General features: G+C 34.7%; 1 protein-coding gene across 2 annotated transcripts in view; it reads left to right on the top strand.

The window, feature by feature from the left end:
• Positions 1-22,158, top strand: part of LOC311597241 (cadherin-10) — a 191,299-nt gene that overhangs the window by 137,254 nt on the left and 31,887 nt on the right. For both annotated transcript variants that reach the window (XM_084781445.1, XM_084781446.1), the window contains exons 3-5: positions 909-1,203; positions 2,987-3,106; positions 3,812-3,979. In XM_084781445.1, coding sequence (XP_084637571.1) covers positions 909-1,203; positions 2,987-3,106; positions 3,812-3,979 — 583 coding nt within the window. The remainder of the gene's footprint in view (positions 1-908; positions 1,204-2,986; positions 3,107-3,811; positions 3,980-22,158) is intronic.

The raw sequence follows: 22,158 nt of genomic DNA, 5'->3' as shown, positions 1-22,158 counted from the left end.
AGTTTAGTAGGTTAGGGGTTAAGATATTTTTAGATTGAGATAGATGTTTTAAATTAACAGAGATGAGATATGATAGATATAAATCTCCACTCAGAAATTTAGACCCAACAAGGTAGGAAAAATGTTTACTTCAAGTTTGCCAAATACAAATGGCCAAATCACTACAAATATAACATTTATATAATTCCAGATTGCCTCTTCATTCTTCCTGCTATATGTAGTTAATTTTACTCAAGTGTAATATAAATGTGTATGTTAAAAAAGACACATAATAAAAATATGTTCAGAAAAAAAGATAGTTTAAGATCCAGTGTTAGAACATGTGTTTTATTGTTTAGTATGTATGTACATGTGTTACATAGACATCCATACTCTGTTCTGAAACCTACAAATATTTTAGGGTAGTTGCATCTTTTATATAAAACCAAACATGTTTATTATTCCTACATTTGGAATCTAGTATATTCTTGAAAGACTCAATTCCTAAGATGCTACTAATTACAAAGGAGAAATACAACCAATAATAAGTTGATAGGCACTGAATTTCCAGTGTAATATGAGAGCAATATTGCATCTTAAAAAAAAAATAAAAGTAGGATGTTTACACTCTCATAGCTGATGTCTGTCAAGATCTATTTGTTCCTAAACTGGTTATGTACCAAGCAGGAAAAGAGCCTTCCTTTTAACTTTGGAGGGTATTTTCTTTTAAGAATAAAAAAAAATCACAATGCTACATGAAAAGCTTTTGATGGTACTTGAGTGAGATAGATTTACTCAACTCTGATTTATAGAACTGAGATTACTGACCCCATTATTTTTTATGCGATTTGAAGGACCAACTCTGAATTCTTTTACCTCTGTGCATCTTTAGACATCGTCATGGATATGTTCATTTTTATTTCTTCCAGCTCCATTCAGACCAAGATAAAGGAGATGGATCACTGAAATATATTTTATCTGGAGACGGAGCTGGTACTCTTTTCATTATTGATGAAAAAACAGGTGATATTCATGCCACAAGAAGAATTGATAGGGAAGAAAAGGCCTTTTATACTCTACGTGCACAAGCTATTAACAGAAGAACTCTGAGGCCAGTAGAACCAGAGTCTGAATTTGTGATCAAAATCCATGATATCAATGACAATGAGCCAACATTCCCAGAAGAAATTTATACAGCTAGTGTTCCTGAAATGTCTGTAGTAGGTAAGTGCAGTTACAATATTTGTGATGGATGAAAGTATAAAAGTAATTTCAAATAATTCTGTCAATGTTGTGTTTAATTAATTTAAATTAACTTTTTACCTTTCACCCAAAATGCGCATATATATATATATATATAGAGAGAGAGAGAGAGAGAGAGAGAAGCAATGAATCAGATATTAATGCATTTTACCTTTCTTGTGGATTTTCATATTTTTATAACACATTGAGAGACTTCCACGGTAATCCAGAAACTACCTCTAAATTTCAGTAGAAAAGACTAAAATGACACTTGCCATAAGCGCTTTTATGGCAAGTACATAAGATTATGAATTCAAACATCTTAAGATTAAAGTTGCTTTTTTCCTGTCCACAAGGTATCAGGTCCTAGGCCCCTTACAGATACTGTATATTTGGTTCCCTAAGTGACATAACTTGTACATATGACTGACACATGCCCTCTTATCTATGAAACTTAATGAAACAAATTATTCCAATAGTTTGTACACTGTTTTGTTCACAGAAAACAAGAAAAAGTTCGTACATGTTCAATAGGACTATACTTTAAAAACACAGTGAATTCTCTAATATAAAAACTGCATCTATAGAACATTAGAGAGTTAATTAACAATATAGACCATGGATGGCAGAGCAAGAGTGCCAGACATGGTTTCACTTATGTATGCTAGTCACATTCTATCAGAAGACTTTATTTAAGTTACTGAAATATTCAAATAAAAGTCTTGATTAGCTCTAATTTTCTTGAATATTGAAAGACCCTTATGCTATATAGTATTTACATATAAACTGCTTTAATAATTTTCATATTTAAATTACCTCGCTGAAACCTTATATTCATATAGTGGTACAAAATACAATATTGAACTGCAAAACATATTTTTATGGTAAAACTATAATGCTTAAGAAAATGAAATATATTTTTCATGTTAATAAGTGTGATATTTTGAGGAGAAAAATATAAATACTTTATTTTTATTAAATCGTTAGTGATAATATATCCAAACATCAAGAAAGCCTGATAACATTTTTAGAGTAAGATTTATTTGGGTTTAAGGGAGAACCAAACTTCTCAAATGTGTATGAATTAGTCTAAACTAATAAAAGTATTTTAATAGAAACTTTTGGTATTTTAATAGTAACTTATCAAACTCATACATTTCTCATTTTTTTCCTAGAATTTTTATTGCACTTTGCTAAACCACAAGGCCTTTGGGTAGGCCCCAAGCATAAATCCCTTATAGGTATCGTGAACCCTATTAGACAGATCATAGTAGCTCTGGGAACATGGGGTCATCTTGGATTGTTTCTAAATTTAGAATTCAATCTATTCATAAAATTGTGTTCTATAGCAGATATTAATTATTTTTAGAATTAATTAGTGCAGAGGGAGAAAGAATATACCTTCCCATTTGAGACTTAGATGTGCCCTTTACACAAAACAAGTCTATTATTTGAATTTAATTCATTTAATATCAGGCTTCAACATTTGTAAGGGAACCATGTTTGTTATGTTCTGAAACACTGCAGCATTTTAAGCATAAACACACACCTTTCGCTTGAAATAGCAATTGTTATATTGAAATTAGGATGGATTTGCAACAGTGCATATCTTTATCTGTATCTGTCCTTCAACTATACATAACAGTGTCTTAAAGTGGTCATTTTTAAAGTAAAAAAAAAAATCACTCAAGTCTTCAATGAAAACAAGCGCTTTTGCTCCTCCTTCTGGTACTGTGCAGAACTAAGCTGAATTTGGATACTTCAGGTACTTCTGTGGTGCAAGTCACAGCAACAGATGCCGATGACCCTTCATACGGAAACAGTGCCAGAGTCATTTACAGCATACTTCAAGGGCAGCCTTATTTCTCTGTGGAGCCAGAAACAGGTCAGGAACAATGTGTTGGTGTTACCATTTTTTGTGATTTTTTTGCAAGTATAAATGCAAGACCAAAAGTAAATAAAAAGAATTAACACACTCAGAAGAGTGACAGTGCCACTCTGTATTTTTCTTATGTATGTGTGCTCATGTGTGTCAAAACACATGTACATATCTGTGTGGATATATACAGATGCCAGAGTGGAACATAAAGCGTAATTTTTAATAGATATCCATGTTGTTTTTCGAAATAATGTATTTGACTGAACCTGAACCCCCAACAATTTTTCTAAGCAGCCTGGACAGTAGATCTCAGAAGCCCTCCGGCTGTGGCCTCAGCTCCCTGAACTTGGTTGGCAGGAACTTGCAGCCATGATTTGGGAGCTGAGGATTAAAATTAGTTCTTCATGTTTATATATGAAGCATTTCATTGACTGAGATTACATTGAACCTGATATTGAATATTTAAAATTCAAACTAATTAAATGATTAAACTAATAGCAGTTTAACTGTTTGGAGTTCATATATGAGTTTAGATCACTATAGTTTACAGTGCTCTACTAGGAGAGAGCAAAGAAAACAAACTTTAAAGATTTGCATGAAAATAGTTTTATAATGGTGCGTGTGTGTGTGTGTGTGTGTGTGTGAGAGATACTTTATTAAATTTAAAGTTACCACACAGTACAGTGACAAGGCATTTGTATTTCCTGAAAGGTATCATCAGGACAGCTCTGCCAAACATGAACAGAGAGAACAGGGAACAATACCAGGTGGTCATTCAAGCCAAAGACATGGGTGGCCAGATGGGGGGTTTGTCCGGAACCACCACAGTGAACATCACGCTGACAGATGTCAATGACAACCCACCTCGCTTTCCCCAGAGTAAGTGTCCTTTAATGGTCATTCTGTAGAGCATAAGATCTAGAGTATAGACAGACTTAACAAATAACTAATTTGCTTATAAAAATACAGTGATGCCTAACTACCAATCTGCCAGTAAAAGGTAAAATTAAGTAATTTATGATATTTATTACAGAGATGGCGACTCTGAATCTCAATAGCCCTCTTTCCTCTCCCTCCCTCTGTGCCTCCCTCCCTTCTTCTTCTCTTCCCCCTCCTCTCTCTCTTTCTCTCATAAACACACATACACACAGCATGTTAGTAGTTATCTAATAAATTTCTAAGACAGTAAAAGAAATATGCGTATGTTATAAAGCTAATATTTTATAATGGATATTTTTCTCTTTTTACATATTAATAAGGAGCATCCAAAGTTGAATGTACAATTTAATAAATCATAAATAATAATGACCGTAGTATAAGCATCAATGCAGTCAGAACTTTGGGGAAGTAGTAGAAATTACATTTTCTATCATCATGTGCAAAGAGGTAGACATCCTAAAATATTTAATATTCATTGTTCACAAACAGATAAATGCATCTTTAATTAATTTTCCAAATTTCTGGCTCTGTTGAAAAGAATCAGTTAAGGGCCATCATTTTATGACTAAATAATGATTATATAGAACATTTATTTACTCTCTCTTCTTGTAAAAACCTGGTATATTATATGTGTGCAGCACATGTGAAGACAATGATGCTACTGCACTATCAGGACCATACCAGTTTCTCTTTCATTTGGTCCTCCACTTCAAAACAGAATTTAAAGTTGTAGTGAATCAGGGACAAAGAATCACATTCTACTGTGAGCTCTAATCTTTCTTACTGTTGTTAATTTTTAAAATGCAAATATAATTACATCATTGCCCCCTATTTCACTCCTATATCCAACCCATGCCATTTCTAACAGCCCTTAGGTTCAAGACCTCCTCATCTTTAACCATTGTTTTCACATATACATAAAATGTAGTCAATTTAAAAATATGACCTTCTCAATCCATTCACTATAGCCTGAATGTGTAAGTGTCTATACATGCTATAATGTAGATGATCTATAATAATCTCTGTTCTTAATTTTCATCAATTCCTGGATATCAGCATCAAAGTTGATCATTTTTTCTTCAGCTTCAATTTGTAACCTTATTAAAGATGATTACTTGGAAAGAATAATTATATTGTACTGTATTTTACTCTTCTCTAAGAAGAATTGTGATTCTTTCTGTGTTATTGACCTAGATTATCTTGTCAGTAGTGCATGATTACCATTATATTTATTCAGAATTATGAGTATGGAAGGATTATAAAATCAGAAGTGTATAAACATGCTTGCCATATGATTATATGTATTATATACATATATGCTTATGTGCATATCTATATCATACACATTATTACTTTTAGGTATTTTATTTATATGCCAATCAGAGTGAAGTTTTTGGAAGGATTGTGTTTTTCTTCTTGTTGTTGTTTTTTTTTATCCCTTAACATGGAAAGAATAAGGACATCCATGTACACACTTTCAAGTAGTCATATTTCACCATAAGGTGTGTTATTCATCAAGGAAGATGAAGTCTATAATAATTCTTAACATTCTGTAAACATTAACAATAGGCACACGGTTTAATATAACATACAATTTATATTTCACATTCCTCATGTGTTATTGAACTTTTATCTTGAGTCTTTTGTCAAGAGAATGAGCATGCAGACCTGAGGAGATGGGTCAGCCAGTAGGAGCCTTTGTTGCTCTTAGAAAGGCTTGTTTAGTAGCACTGTCATGGTGGCTCACAGCAATTCAGGATTTCAGTCTCACGGCATCATCTGGCCTCTTCAAGCCTCTCAGAACACCAGGTATGTAAGCGTTACACATGCATAGAAGCAAACTAAAGCTCACATATATAAAACAAAACAAATTGAACATGCAACTGAGGGAAATGAACCATCTTTAAAATCTTTCATAATTTAAAATGATCAACCAACCGAAAAAGATGTGTTTATTAATAACATAGGGCAATTTGGAGTAGTATTAAAGTTCTCAGTAATTATGAATTATAATTTTGAATAAAGTAGTTGATAGATTCTAGCTGAATGAAAACCCAGATAATTTCAAGCTAATAATAATCAATGAACCCTTATTTATTTCATTGTGTTGTCCTTGTAAGTCCTTCAGTCAATAAATATTTATTTGCCCTAATTCACTTGAAATTAACAATTGCCATGTTAGGCTTATTACACAAAATATAACACAGTAAAATGGCAACACTAATTGTCATGATATTAATAAAAATGGGGAAGAGCTACATACACTTAATTCTCTAAAGAAAAGTTTTCTTGACACCACAGCATCCTTCTTATTGATCTGCTTTATTGGATCATAGTAGCTCAGTATTAGAATCCCCATTCAGCAATTTAGCAGAGGTTAAATACACATTGGCACCGCACTGTTAGTAGCAATGCAGATGTGTTGACTTGAGCATCCAATTCTACATGTAAAGCCCAACAGATTTTGAAGATTTTTAATATACCTTCTAACCTGCCTTGTTATTTTAAGTTATAGATTAAGATATAATTCATTGATTATGTTTTCCTTGATTATCTTGTATGTTATGAATATTCTTAATGTATCTATTATGGACACTCAATTATAGCAAATTGGATATTATTTGTTATTGTTGGACACCTAGGATGTAGAAAACTGATTTTTAGTGTCTAATATTATTTGTGTAGATATCCTCCAGTCAGCAAGTACTGTTCTGTATCCAAACACTTCCACATATAACACATCATTGAGTCTTCAAGACTGTCATATCATATAATATTTGTATACATTTTACTACTACTGTACTATCTCACCATTGTATAAAATGAGAAAAAGGAAACAGCAAACCCTGTATAATAAGAACTGTAATGCAAACCAAGAAACCTACACATTAGTGTTCATTTTTATTGGAAATAGGTTCTTCTCTCATACACAATATGTCATTCACAGCTTCCCCTCCCTCCACTCTTCCCAGCTTTCTCTCACCTTCCTTCTTCCCCAGATCCACTCCCTCTCAACTTCCTTTTCAAAAATTTCTATTTGTCATGTTTAAAATGTTGAGACGTTTGTTTTAAATACGTTATTTTCTTTAATCTCATATTCCCTTTAAAGTATGAACCAATATTACCCTTGCTAAGATATGTAAAACTGTTTTCCCCTAAGTATCATATCAGCCTTGCTTCACTTACGTTTAACAAACTTAAGCTAACTGCATTTCCAGCCCATGGTTTCTTGAGGGTTCTTGACTTTTGCAGTGGTTTGTTTCCTAGACAATTCAAGTACAAATCCTACATGAGAGTGAGTGACGTAATTCACTTAGTAGCTTTCTACTGTGGTAAATTAAACTGACCTCGCTATTTTTCATATCATCAGTACCAGTACCACTGGGTTGTAGTGTATTCTTCATAGAGTGATGATGTAAGATTAAATAATTTACTGTCTATGCAGCAGTGATTCGTAGTAGTTGATACGGTCATGTGTTCACGAATGTTTACTTATATAAATAATACCTTGTTGCTGTAATTAAATATAGAAGTGAGATTAAAACTTTCAATTCTGTGAACCAAATTCAATATTTCACATTAGACAGTACAAGTATGTTCAAGCAAAATTACACATTCATTTATCTAAAAATATTTCTCTGTCGATCACCACATAATTTCGGGATCTGACAATGCATCGAATTTGATGATCTGCCTTCTTTTGGACCATATGCATTACTTCTTCTTACAGCCTTACAACTAAAAGACAAAAATTCATAAGAGTCCTTAGCAGTCATGAAAACATAACACAGGTTCCTCACGCATGCTTTCATCCCCATTCACTTTTCCTTATGCTCCTATTTGTGTGTCCTTGCTCAGATTAAAAGCTGTCATTCACTTTTATCCAAATGATGCATAAAGACCTATTAACCCTGTGATGTCAATGTCTTTTAGGACACCAAGAAAAACACATCTTCCTCATAATTACCAGTTAACACTCTTGTTAGTGAAGATTGAAGGGCAACTATTCTTCCATTAGTGGAAAACTCAATAATGTTCCTTGACTTAAGTTATGTTTCATTTCTATATATCTACACATATAATACCTAATGTATATATTTGATTGTGCCAAGCCTACTCATCTTGTTTCCTTTATTTTCTCTTAAATTAAAAAAAAACTCTTCTCTCACACAATATATCCAAAAAGAATTTCTCCTCCCTCCACTCCTCTCAGTTCCTCTCAACTTCTCCCCTCTCCCAGATCTAATGCCCCTCTGGTTCTTCTTTTCCAAAAATTTTAAGAAGAAACAAGATTGTAGATTAAATTGCTGGTATCTATTCATTGTAGGAACTAGAAAAAAGCAATACACAAAAGAATTTGTCTCCAAGTGGGTTGTAACATAATTAAACAAACAAACAAACAAACAAACAAGCAAACACAAAATCATTTTTGTGGAAATCTTTTAATATTGATTTTCTTGCAGCCTAGAGTCAGTAGGCAGAATTATTGAGTCTATAGATGTCAGACCAATGCCAGCATTCTTCTCTAATGCTGGAGAATGAGCACCGTGTTTTAATCTTCTCAAATCAATTTTCTGGAGGCTGAAAGCAGAAATGAGGGTTCAGTAGTAGAGACTTATAGTTTTATTAAGTGATTTGTAGTTGTATATGATCTATGCCATGGATATGTTTTTTGAAGGGACTAGATATGCCAGGACAGTAATGAGATTTAGGTAGAATGCATCAGAGGCTGGGATAGACAACACTACCCTTCACTCGATGTGCAGCAAATGTCTCCACATAATTTAAAAAGACCACAGGTTTCTCCTCACAGGTATACAGACAGAAGACAAAGGCAGCAGATGCTTTCACATTTTTCACAATGAGTACAAGACTCTAGGAACCCTGGCTTCATAAAACCCTGTGGTCATTCATGTTCACATAGAAACACAGCATAAGGCTGTTTGCCCTGATAAATCAGGGACTACTAACATATAAATGTATGTAATACAGACTAGATAAACTTGGTAAGAAAGTAGCACTGTGAAGAGCAAAGACCACTCATGACACAATTGCAAGACTGCTTTGTTACATTTGTTGTTGCATAAAAAACTCAGGTTAAAGAGAAATGATATGTTTATTAGGTGAACTTCCAGTTCCATGATAAATGCATTCAAATGACTGAATTAATTACACTGTGCTCCACAGATTCTTATGAGTTAATGGGAATAGTAAAAATGTAACTTGAAATCCCGTATTTCATTAATGTCAGTTCAAGAGTATTACGCAAGATATCCAAGAGGGAATTTTTTATTTAGAAAAGTTTTGAGACAATTTTTCAGGAGTGCAAATAAATTTAAAACATAATAATTCCCAATATTTCAAAACCATGTGTTTATATTTATATTCTAGCTAAATCTAAAAATTATAAAAAGCAATAGCAATTGGTAGTAACTGAATCCACTCAACTCCTAAAAATGATTCATAGCAAGCATGCTTGTGTGGTATACTTTAATTCTATTATTGATTCCTAATTTAAATATGGGTTATATATTTTGTTTAATAAAGAATGACAGTGTAAAATAATTATAGAGAGCATTATTATGGCGTATACTGAATCCTACAAGTGCACTCATTTATTCTTTACAACATCTATATGAGATAGATATTGTAACTACCCACCCATTTATGATTTGAAAACTGAAATTTGTAAACTAATGTTACTCAATTGTACATCAATTATGACTCTACTTTTAGATCATAAGATTTATATTGAAAAAAAACTTAATTTGTTATTAAACTCGGGACTTCTAAATGTCTCACCAAAATTGACATATTAGAAATATTTTAAGTTCTTTTGTTCATTTTGCCTTTAATCCGATCCCTGACTCTGTGTCTAATTTATTAAAAAACATAGTCAGTTTCATACATGGCACTCAGGATTTTTCAAACATTGATACGTTCTGGTAGAAAAAGGAACTTTATGCTTTTGTTGGTAGCGTTTCTGTGATGATAGAGAACGAAAGGGATGGAAGCATTCCTGGGTTTGCCACAGTTTTCGAGCTGGCAGGTACACAAGTGTGTAGGAGACAAAAAGTCTTTCAAGGAATTTTTCTATAATGTGCTTAGGGATTTAAGGCACGCACGTCACCGAGCTGTGAGAACTCCATAATCCTTGTCTGGTACAAGAGAGATTTGATTTAATAAGTGCTGATTTTCACAGTGTAAACAGAGTCAATCTCTCCTCTAATGGGAATCCCAAGGTAATGTTGGCCCCAGGCTGATCTGCATATTTAAAGTTATCAAGTAGTTTTCAACAAGAGCAACTGTCAGCTGTTTCCTAGGAAAATGTTCCAACTTGAAGAAAATGAAGTTAAAAAGGTCTCTTTTTTATTATCTAGAAGGTGTAAAAACACCTATACTAAAAGCACTGTAGCTGTATTGGCTACACTGAATGTGATTTGAATAGTACACACTACAATGCTTTCAAATATTTGTTTATTTTATCTCATTGTCTATGTACTTGTGGTTCAAGAATTAGAAAGATATAATTCCAATAAAGCATTTGATTTACTAAAAGTGGCGTACAGTCCTATGTGTAGCCCATAGCTGCCTGACAAGATATACACAGAGAATGTTATTAATTATAACAATTCTAAACCCTGGAATGTGACACAGGGACAGCTCTAAATTATTTGCATGTTGGTAAACTTACAGATGCCATGTCTTTCCCCTTTCTCATATTTATTTACTTTCTTAGTATGTAGTTTCTCCTAGGATAATTCCCCTCACTACTTTTCTTGCTAGACAGATAGCTCACTGATTAAGGAGCTGACAGGTCTTTTAGAGGACCCAGGTTTAAGTTCCTAAAACTATATGGTAGCTTACAACTGCCAGTGAGTCTAGTTCAAGAAGGTGTGAGCTAGTTCAAGAGGAGCCTCCATGGGCTCCTACAGGAAGGGTCACACACATTTAAATTAAAAATATAGATAAATATAAGTGCATCTCCCATATGTGCATGTGTACATAATGGAGGTTAATAAATCATGAGTGCCATTCTTTGACTAACGCCAACAGCACAAAGTGCTAATTTATTTTAAATGCATGGATCAGGCAAGAAATTATTTAAAATTCCCTCTAAAATATACCAAAATTTTCCAAGCAGAAAAGCAAGAGACTATTAAAGATTGATTCTGCCGTTGTTGTTAGGGAAGACAGAATAAATAAAGGTAGCGTTCAGTGTAAGGTATGTAATTTGGCTTGGTTGGACCCCCAGGGTTCGACACAGCTTTAGTTGTGTCTGAGGTAATGCTGAAGGGAGGAGGGCAGTGAGATCACAGCTTCTCTAAGTGTGTGATTCACAGGAGTGAGTAACCAGGTCAAGAAAAGATTTGAGGGATAAAAGGCATGGGTACCAATAAAATAGGTACTTTGAAGCTTTTGAAGCTTTCTACCAGAAAAGCTTGTTTGGGGAGAAAGGGAGGGAGCCAGGCAGGAGCAGGTTGAGGAAGGGAGAGAGATGGACTTCCAGTTGAATTTTTTTAAGGTGCAGGTTTTTGTTGATTGTAAATACACAATAGCTGGAGAAATATATAAATGTGAGATATGTGTCATTTAAATAAAGACCATGTAAGATGTCAGAGAAATGACATGTTTAGGGTGACAGAACCTGTGGGATTATCCCATTTTTCATTTGTAATGAAATAATACACTTCTTTAAATGGAACTGATGGAAGCTAAGTCTCTATGGAGTACCCTAGTGACTCCCATGGAAATTACCGTAGGCTAACCTACTTAGCATTTACACGTCATAGTGGAAAACAGAGAGTCTGTTTTGTGCTGTTTTACAAAATTAACTTCCACAATATTCTTAGTACTGGAACATGGATAAGTATTTGCTGTACAAATATGTTTAGGCTGCTCTTAAGGAGGTTTTAATACAGTTAAATTTCAGGTGAGACATAAAGGGACCTCCCAGGAAATACAATGAAATCCTGTTCATGGCTGACTATCTTAACGTTTATCCTAACTTCCCAATCCTGCATACTTTTATGTGCCCATGTGTTGCAGTTCTGTGTATTGATGCAATATACTGGCAGACAATTTCAAAGAAATGTCAAGATATACTCTACAGACTACGGAGATCAATGATAGTCTATCTAAAGCTTTGTCGTGATGCCTTCCTCAAGGGCATAGGGAGGAAACTAAAATATCCAGTGTGGCTTTTTGCTCTAATTTAACTTAAATGCCCCAAACTAAGCTGGTGATCCTGTCTCCGGTGCTCACAGATTTAGTTTTCTGTCTCCTCTGGTGAGAGTCTTCAATTCCGAAGCCTTAGCAGTTTGTCAGTCTCCAGTGTGACTTTCAAGTCTCCTCTGCTTTCTCCTAAACGCCCATTTAGCACTGCATAATTTCCTTAACTACTCCGCATTGCCTCCAAGGAGCTTTATCTTGTTTTTAATTTCTTCCTGTTAAGCTCATTAAAAAACATCTTTTGAGCATTATACAATGGAATGGTTTATAAACGTGCATAATTGTGTCATTCTTCTTAAAGCAAGTATTGTTTGAGATTATTACACAGCACTGAGATGTTGCAATAAGATTACACACAAAGCAAATAAAAAATTAAACTAATGTTAAATTATTTTGTTGATTCCTATATATGGAGCATTTTGAAAAGTCTCCACCTTGGAAAAGTAGAGAGTTCTTATGTAAATGTGATAGCAACAAGGGCAGAGAACAAAGGATAAAGAAAAATTATCTTTTTCAACCATTTGTTGTTGTTGTTCTTGTTATCAACAAAACCAAACAGCAGCTATTTGTCCCAAGCTCAAAACGTGAAAAAAGGAATTTGCCCTTGTCCCTCTACAGGTTCATTTCTGGCATTTTTTGTTGTTGTTGTTGTTCGAAAGGATGTCACCTGTCACATCTGTTAGTCTGACTATGCTTTCCCCAAAGTCCCTTACTTAAATTGAACTGCCAATTATTTCTAATTTTGATACAGCAATCTGCAGAAACTATAATGCTGCAATACAGAAACCCTGTTACTTAAATGAATGGCGGAGTGCATTTCTCTCATCAAGCAAAATACTGAAAAACCAGTCTGAAATCTTTGATAATGACATTGGGGTGTCATATATGAGGTTTTCCGTATCAATCTAGATGTGCTTTCATTTATAGAACCACATGGGTTGCTCGGTTCTTTGGAGGACCTCTTTGCAGCATCACCTCTAGATTTTTACTTGCACAATGCACATCTTCTCACATCCAGGCGCAGGTGCTTAAGAGAACAGCCAGGGGAAGTGCATACTTACCAGGAAGAAATATTTATGTGCCCTAATCATTAAAAGTGAAGCAGATGATTCAATCTGACACCTGGGAATGAATTTCAAACAACTATAAATTGGAATTGATAGGAAAGCTTGCCACATAATTAAAGCTCTATCAACTGTAAGATAAAAAATAAGTAGCATGCAAATAGATGTCTTTAAAAAGAAACGGAAAGAGACTGGTGCCCGGACTGTGTTCCTTTGCCTTTGTCAGTGTGTACATAAAAACCTTTGCTTCTCTCCAGTTCTCTGTCTCTTGACTCACGTGGAAATTAACCAGGAAGGGGACCAGACTGGCTCTCAATTAAAGCAGAATCAGTTTGCATGGCAAACTGAGATATTTGTATTCAGCCTAAGCAACTAGGAATAAGTAGCAGAATGATCATGAATCACCTTTTCCTACATTTAAAACATAAAAATGAACTTTTAAATTGTGAAATACCAAATAAAGTTTTACCTAAAATTGGTTCTGGGCAAAATGTATTGCCAAAGAAAGCATTCTAAATTTATGTTTAGTGAACACTGAATGCAGTGCTTCCAAGGAGATAACAACTAGTGTCATACAGTTATACAGTATATACACAGTCATATAGTATATACGGTATATAAGGCAGTTATGATGTGTGTATGCCTATATATGTGTCTTTTTGTACAGTTCATTTATTTGTCAGAATTAAACCTATATTGTTATGATGAGTGAACTCAGTCACGGTTTTTCAGAAAACTCTAGAAAAGTTTGCAGACAATTTAAATATGAAAGGAAAATTAATATATCTGCATATTCATTTATGTAAATATTCTCTAAAGGATGAAACTGATAAGCAATATAATTATATCAATATATTCATAACCATGGGTTCATTTTAAACTAATAAAACATTTTCCCTATTCTGCTTAAGTTGCAGAAGCTACAAAAAATTAGCACGAATCTCGTCTAGGGTCATCCTCATAGACTCCCAGGAGCCTCCCCTGTCCCAAAGATGGCCCCCAATGATTTCTGCCTTCTCTCCCGTCCTAACTTCCACCCCAACAGCTCTCCCCACACCTGAACCCACCCTGTTATCCTCCGCATCTCATCTCCTACCCAGTTCCCTCTCTGCATCTACTTCAGATGTCTACTTTATTTCGTCTTCTGAGTGATATTTAAGCATCCTCCCTTGGCTTTTTTGGGTCTGTGCATTGTAGACTGGCTATTCTCCATTTTATGGCTAATATCCACTTTTAAGTGAGTGCATACCATGCATGTCTTTATGGGTCTGGGTTACCTCACTCAGGATGATCTTTTTGAGTTCTACCCATTAGTCTGCAAATTGCATCACATCTTTGTTTTTGTTTTTAATAGGCCAGACTTCACAAAGCTGTGAGAGTTAAGGAGGCTGAAGTCACCACCACCTGTAGCCAGGTGGGACTTCCAATTGAGGAACCCATAAAATTGTTGACCCAAAATTATTTTTGCCTAATAGAAGTGTAGGGATTAAGAGGACATAGAGATTGAGGGAATAGCAAGGCAATGACTTGCCCAACTTGAGACACGCCATTGGAGAGCCAACCTCTGAAACCATGAATGATACTCTGATATGTTTATAAACAGGAGCCTAGCGTAACTCTCTTCTGAAAGGCTTCATCGAGCAGCTGATGGAAACAGATGCTGAGACCCACAGCAAACAATAGTCCTAGCTCAGGGAGTCTTTTAGAAGAGTAGGAGGAAAGGGATTGATGGATCTGGAGTGGTAAAAGACACCACAGAAAGACCTACAGAGTAAATTAGCCTGGGCCCATGAGCCCAGAGACTGAACCATCAACCAATGAGCATGCATAGGCTGGACCTAAGCCTCTTACACTGATGTACCCTACGTGCAGCTTGTTCTTCGTGTGGGTCCCCTAAAAATAGAGGTAGGAGTTGGCTTTTACTATTTTGCCTGCCTCTGGAGCGTTTCCCCCTGACTGGGCTGCCTTGTTAGGCCTTAGTGGGAGAGGATGCATTCAGTCCTTCTGTTTATTGAGATTCCAATGTGTCCATAGCCCTTTCAATACTCCTTTTCTCTGATGAGAGAGTGAAATGGAGGGAGGGGATTATGAGGGTGGGACTGTAAAGAGAAGAAGGAGGAGGCTAGGTTCAGGCTGTAAAGGGATTAGATAGATAGATAGATAGAAAGATAGATAGATAGATAGATAGATAGATAGAATTATGGACAGACAGACAGACAGATAGGTAGATAGATAGATAGATAGATAGATAGATAGATAGATAGATAGATAGATGATAGATAGATAGATAGATAGATAGATAGAAAGAATTATGGACAGACAGACAGATAGATAGGTAGATAGATAGATGATAGATAGATATTAGCATGAATAAAACTACCTCAATAATATCAAACTCCATAATGAATATGAATGATATTAAATGAACTGATCATTCTTAAGACTTGAACAGACTTTCAGTTCTAAGCACTAGCATTTAAGCAATCAAAGAAATCCATGCAGAAAATAAAAATGTAGAAAAATCTTAGATACATAACCCCAGTGAAATCCACATGAAATTAAAATTAATGGAATTAAGAACATACATTCTCTTTCCATTCTTTCCCTCCTTGTCCTTTCTTTCCTTTTCTCTCATCCTATTTTGGTTCCTATAATTTAACATCATGAAAAAGTGTGTGTGTTTGTGTGTGTGTGTGTGTGTGTGTGTGTGTGTGTGTGTGTGTGTGTGTGTGTACTTTATGTGTGTGTGTTAAGGGTGCATGCAGATTTTTGGATGCAAATGTTGCTATGCTCACAAGGAGGTCATCACAAAATCTGGGATGTCCTGCTCTTACTCTTTACCCTTTTCTATGACATAGATTTTCCTCAAGCTTGTAGCTATAATTGCAGTCAAAATGTCCCAGTGGGCTACATGCCTCCACTTTTCATCTTCATGGAGTTATTGCCCTGTACATATCCACTTACTCAAGCTTGCTCATTAAATGCTCTGATGCACTGAGCCATCCTCCAAAACCCCTGAAAAAGAAAGCATAAATCCATAGAGAAGAAATACATTCATGCCCCCTCCAATTTTCATCTTTCATAGCATAAATCCTCACAGGCAATATTTTAAACTGTTCTACATTCAAGGTAATGTAGGGTTAATCTATAGGTCTCTGAAGCATATATGCTTATTTCCTGGTAGTTTAACTTGTTCTCAGACTAAGTTCCTGAGCACTGCTGTTTCATTTTTTCCACTTAGCAGGTCAGTTCGACAGTAGCAGTCCTACAGCTATACTAACATGTGATATATAATTTCTATCAATTTCTATAGTTTGGAAAGCCTTCTATCTCCCTCAGTTTTTCTTTTTTTCTTTTCTTTTCTTTTTCTTTCTTTCTTTCTTTCTTTTTTGTAGACAGTATGATTATGAATATCTTGACCCTTAGATCTTGATTTAGCTGTTTGTTTCCTGGAATAAATTCTTTACCAGGTTACTTAAAAAGAACCAAAAGGCGTTGTCTAAATATGAAACGTCTTCCTTGAGGAATCAAATTTAATTAATATGGTGGTTAGAGTAAACATTCAAGGGCCAAAATAATTTTATCATCAAATTTCCATGACATGGCTAATTTTATAACTTGCTTTTTAAAAGTCCCAGTGACAGTTGAGTTTGTTCCCTCTTGTGAATCTCTAAGTTATATATTAGTTTTATTTAATCTCTAGCTCACTTACTCTCTTCTTGGCTGCTTTTAATATTATGTTGATCCATCTGCTATTTTCAGCATCAGTTATTTTTTAAGATTATAATTATATTAAAACATTCCTCCAAACTGTTATATACACCCCCTCCTGCCTCTTCTTTAACTTCATGACCTCTTTTTAACTTTTTAAATAATAGTTATTGCAGGTATATATGTATTTGTATAGATATATTGTTTCTAAATATGACAACTTGGGTCCATATTTTTCTGCCTGTGTATATTTTTTTTAGGGTTGACTGTTTGTCACTGGACGCCAATGCTGTGTTTTCCCAGAGAGGACCATCTCTCTTAGTCCAAGATTTCCTCAGTAGTCTCTATTTCTTTATGTAACATTGAGGCTTCATGAGCTTCACTGCCATGATCATTGTTTTTATGAAAATACGTTGAGTCTAGATGGGGAATCCAGACAGATGAGGGGACTTGCTACTGGACTCCTGTTGGAGCACTGAGAGTGCTATGGAAGAATGGGGGCATGGAAAGACACAGAGGGTTCAGGAGGCACACAAGGGGACCATTAAGTCTGGCATATCTGGACCCAAGGAGTCCTGCACAAACTTGCACCAACCAAGATCAATGCATGAAGTAAACGGTTGTGCAGAGAGCTGAGAATGCCTCAGACATGAACTCTGGTGCCCCTGATTTGATCACTTCCTCTTGGTGGTGAGGACAGGCAGGCTAACAGAGGAAGGGAAAGCAGGCTATCAGGGTGAGACCTGATTGGCTGTGGTCTGTGGTAGGGAAGGAGATCTCCTTCTGTCAGAGGTACAGGGGAGGAGATAGAGCCGAAAAGCAAGGCAACTTGGGAATGGAAGATAAGACCAAAGGGATAACAATCAGGATATAATCTAAATAAATTTTAATAAATAAAACATTTTTAGAAATATGTTGAATATATATCAAATAGGCTAAACAACATTCAATTATCATGTACTCAGGTTTTTATGGTAAATTGATTATTGGTGGTTCAGAGAGTTACTTGAGCAGTATATAAAGTTTATACTTTTTATATATTTCAGAGACCTGACTTTTCCATTTAGTATCAAGTTCTTACTAGTCACTCACTTTTGTTCACCATAAAGATAGCTCAACTCTTTCTTTTAGGAGAGGAGTAGTATGTGTGCTTATATGCTAGTCTGTTCACACAGTTGACTTGGTATTTGAATTTTCTGGGTTTGTTTGTTTGTTTATTTTATTTTGTTTTGTAAAACAACAATCCTATGTTTCATTTTTTGCATTTGCATTTTGCAAATATCAGTGTTTACTAGTTGTGCAGTATTTATTTCCACAATATATTTTCTCATTTTTTTTTTTTTTTCCGTTTTCAAGTTGAATTCAAGCCTCTTACTACTAGTATGTCAAACTGGGATTTTCTTTGAAATATGTAGTCTAGTCCGACACTCATTACGATGGGCTCACTAGAGTTATGTGCCCAATTTACAGGCTCTTGTTACAAATAGCACGTATAGCCTTATGACAGATGTGCACAGAGTTCAGATGATTTGCATACTCGGAGCTAAGAGAGCTGGGCCCATTTAACTTAAGGGCTCAGGAAGCCTGTGCATCCCAAATCATGGTACAGTAGTTACCGTCTGCTTGTCCATGTGTAAATTTATGTTGTACAATGCTGTTCATATTGTTTTGTCAGACTTGGTATTTATGACTTAGTAGGTATAAAAAACCATTTCATATCATACATTTAAGTTGTAATTTCCTGGGTCTGTTGTGGCATGCTTGTCTCCATTTTTCTGGTTTATCCCTCTATAAATTGTTTTACACATCCAGCTTAATTTTTCTGCTCGACCATCTGGGCTTTGTTGTTCTTTGGGCTTTTCACGCGTGTTTGTTAATACAGGCACTAAATTATATTCTCATCATGTGCAGTACGTTTTATTTTCTTTGCATTATCTCTCACTTATAGAAAAATTTTAATGTGGACCGACTCATTCATGTTATTCTCATTTATTTTATCAGATCTTACATGCTTGTCTCATATCAGAAATCTTTTATTACTGACAAAAAACTTTGACTCATATTTACTTATAAATTAATGTATACATTTGGAAGCATTGTGCAGATGCATGTGTATGCATTTGGTGAATTGCTGCAGACCAAATTATTGCAAACAAGAGACAGACACAGTATGCTAACTACAATTGTGCATGCATCTGCTTATAATATTCTAAGTGATTTTGAATCTATACACACATATATATGAATTTATTTTATACGTTTATGTTTAAACTCATAGGAGTTTATGTGTGTGTGTGTGTGTGTGTGTGTTTTCGTGTATACCAAAAATTATTTCACTTGTTCTTCTATATCTTAAAGTTCTTTATTCTTCTTTTAAACATTTATTTATTATTGTTGGATGGTTTCAGTTTTTAAAAATATTTTTAATGTTTTGAAATTAAAGTATATTTACAGTGTTTTCTCCATTCTTATCTCTTTCCAACCCCTCCCATGCTATGCCCCCTTGTTTCTCTCTCTCTCTCTCTCTCTCTCTCTCTCTCTCTCTCTCTCTCTCTCAAATTTATGGCCTTTGGTCTCTTTTTCTTTGATGTTACATCTAGTGTGTGTGTGTGTGTGTGTGTGTGTGTGTGTGTGTGTGTGCTAAAATTCTTATCTTTTGTGGCTATAAGAGTAAAGTATATCCAACTAAATGTACAGAAAGTGAAAATACTTCTCTAAACTTATAAATGCCTTTTACTTTTATATAAAAACAAAGTTCTTGAAGAAAGAGGTGTAAGAAACCACCAAGAAGGGACCCCCAGGTAGCAAGAGCACCTCTCTGTTCTTGATAGTGCACAGATTCTGTCTGAAGTAATTTTAGACTGCTTTAAAGTCCTGCACCAAACCTATTGTAGATATGACTCAGACTTTGCTCTTCCCTTATCATTAAAACTGCCTATTTCTGTACAAATCTGACAGGGCAGGTTACCTGACACCATGCTGTGAATTTGAAGTGCTGCCATTAGGGGCCAGTCTACATAAGACTGTTACATTTAGGGAAGCATTTTGACTTTTCTCATGGGACTCTACCCTTAATTTGTCTAGATTTCATGGCAATCTTCTGACCTTAGCCTCCCAAGTGTTGGATTTATAGGCATGAGCTAAGATATCTAGCTATTACTATTTTATTATGAAGTCTATATGGTGGCTGAGCAACTGTCTTGTAGGTTTCATGGAACGGGCCACTATCTTTATAGCTTCATCAAAATGAGGATAACTTTATTTAAAACTATAAATATCCACAGGCAAAAATAATCCAATTGTCCACTTGTAGTTAACAATTCTCTGAAGTTTGAGTACTATATTATTTTATTTCCTTCATATGTATGTGTGCATATACATCTATCTATCTATTATCTCTGTTTAGACACATACATATATGTATTATATAACTTAAAAACATTAGTTAATTTTCAGGTAAAATATCAGACTGAATTATTAATCTATCATTATAAGAAAACAAGCTTAGTTTAATTGCTTTATTGGATAAAGCTTTTATTTTCTTCCTATTTATCTATTCTGTAGCCTCTAGCTACAAATGGGTTAGGTTTTGTTGTTGTTTGTTTTTTGTTGTTTTGTTTTGGTTTTGGGGGCAGGATTTCTCTGTGTAACCCTGGCTGCCTTAGCCTCACTCTGTAGAACAGGCTGACCTCTAACTCATAGTGATCAGCGTAACTCTGCCTACTGAGTGCTGGGATTAATGTCATGCACCACCACACCCAGCCAGTTTTGTTTTTGTTTTGTTTTGTTTTCAATTTGATTTTCTGTAATCTAATTACTCTCTGATATTTCATTTAATCCTGTTTCATGAAGACATTCTTGCCTTATTATTCTTTTAATTTCTCAGATTTAAAAAAATACAGCACTCAGTCAAGACAACGTTTATAGTATGAGTAGAGAAACACCAGCATTAGGGAACAATATTTGCAAAGTAAACCAGAGTTGTACATTAATGTAATGGATTTATACACCCTTTTCAGCAAAAACATTCAGAAACAATGTGAGGATGTAACTCACATGTGAGCTTAGAAGTCAAGACATGTGCCTTTGGGACCTTTGTTTTTCCGCTAGCTTGCCTCGTCCAGCCTCGAAATGAGAATATGTTCCTAGTTTTATTGTAATTTTTTATGCCATATTCTGTTGGCATCTCTGAAATTCTTACTATTTTTTCTAAGGGGAGGGGAAGGGGTGGATTTGTGGATGGGGAGAGAGGGGAGGGAGAAGGAGAGATAGAGGAAGTGAGGGAGTGAAAGTGCAGTAGAGTTGTAATATATGTGAGAAGAAATAATAAATGAAAAAAATTTTAAATCAATAATTGGGAAAACGAACTTTAAAAGAGGGTCAAGGTATGCCATCAGGGTAGCAATACTGTGATTTCAGTACTCTTATTCTGTCACTCTGTTTTATGACCTGTTTTAGTACATTCTTAAATATTAAATTACTGTTTATGGCATTGAAAATCCCTTTTCAGAGATATACATGTTGTTTATTTGAAAGAAATGATGATGTGATAAAGATATTAACCTATTGCTATTGAAATTATTCTATCAAAGTTGTATTAGATTCTAATTTCAAGTATACGTAGTTATTTTCTTTCTGTCTTTAACATATTTACACATTATAACTAAAGCATTCAATATTCCATGTTTATAGAACACCTTACATCATTAAAGTTTTTCTGTGGGGTTGGGGATTTAGCTCAGTAGTAGAGCGCTTGCCTAGCAAGTGCAAGGCTCTGGGTTCGGTCTTCAGCTCTGAAAAAATTTTTTTTTCTGAATTATTTTTCTTGTGAGTTAAAACTATATGAATACCTTCTGGATTTCATATCTTCAGAGGGAAACTTATAAAAAATCTAGAATATCTTGATCCTAATTTTTAAGTAATAATGGGAAAATATTTTGCAGGGAGGTTGGTAGACACTGAAGACAAGTGGGCAGATTACCAATGTTGAATCTAGAAGAACCATAGGAGGAAATTATTCTATTAGAGGGTTGAGTCAAAAAAAAAATAAATAAATAAAACAAAGTGAAGAAACTCTTCTTGATGTCACACTGGTCACTAATAATCTCTATA

This window comes from Acomys minous (assembly GCF_964271855.1).
Source record: "Acomys minous genome assembly, chromosome: 5".
NCBI lineage: Eukaryota > Metazoa > Chordata > Mammalia > Rodentia > Muridae > Acomys > Acomys minous.
Note: the sequence above shows the minus strand (reverse complement) of the source record. Positions and strands in the feature narration are given on the sequence as shown.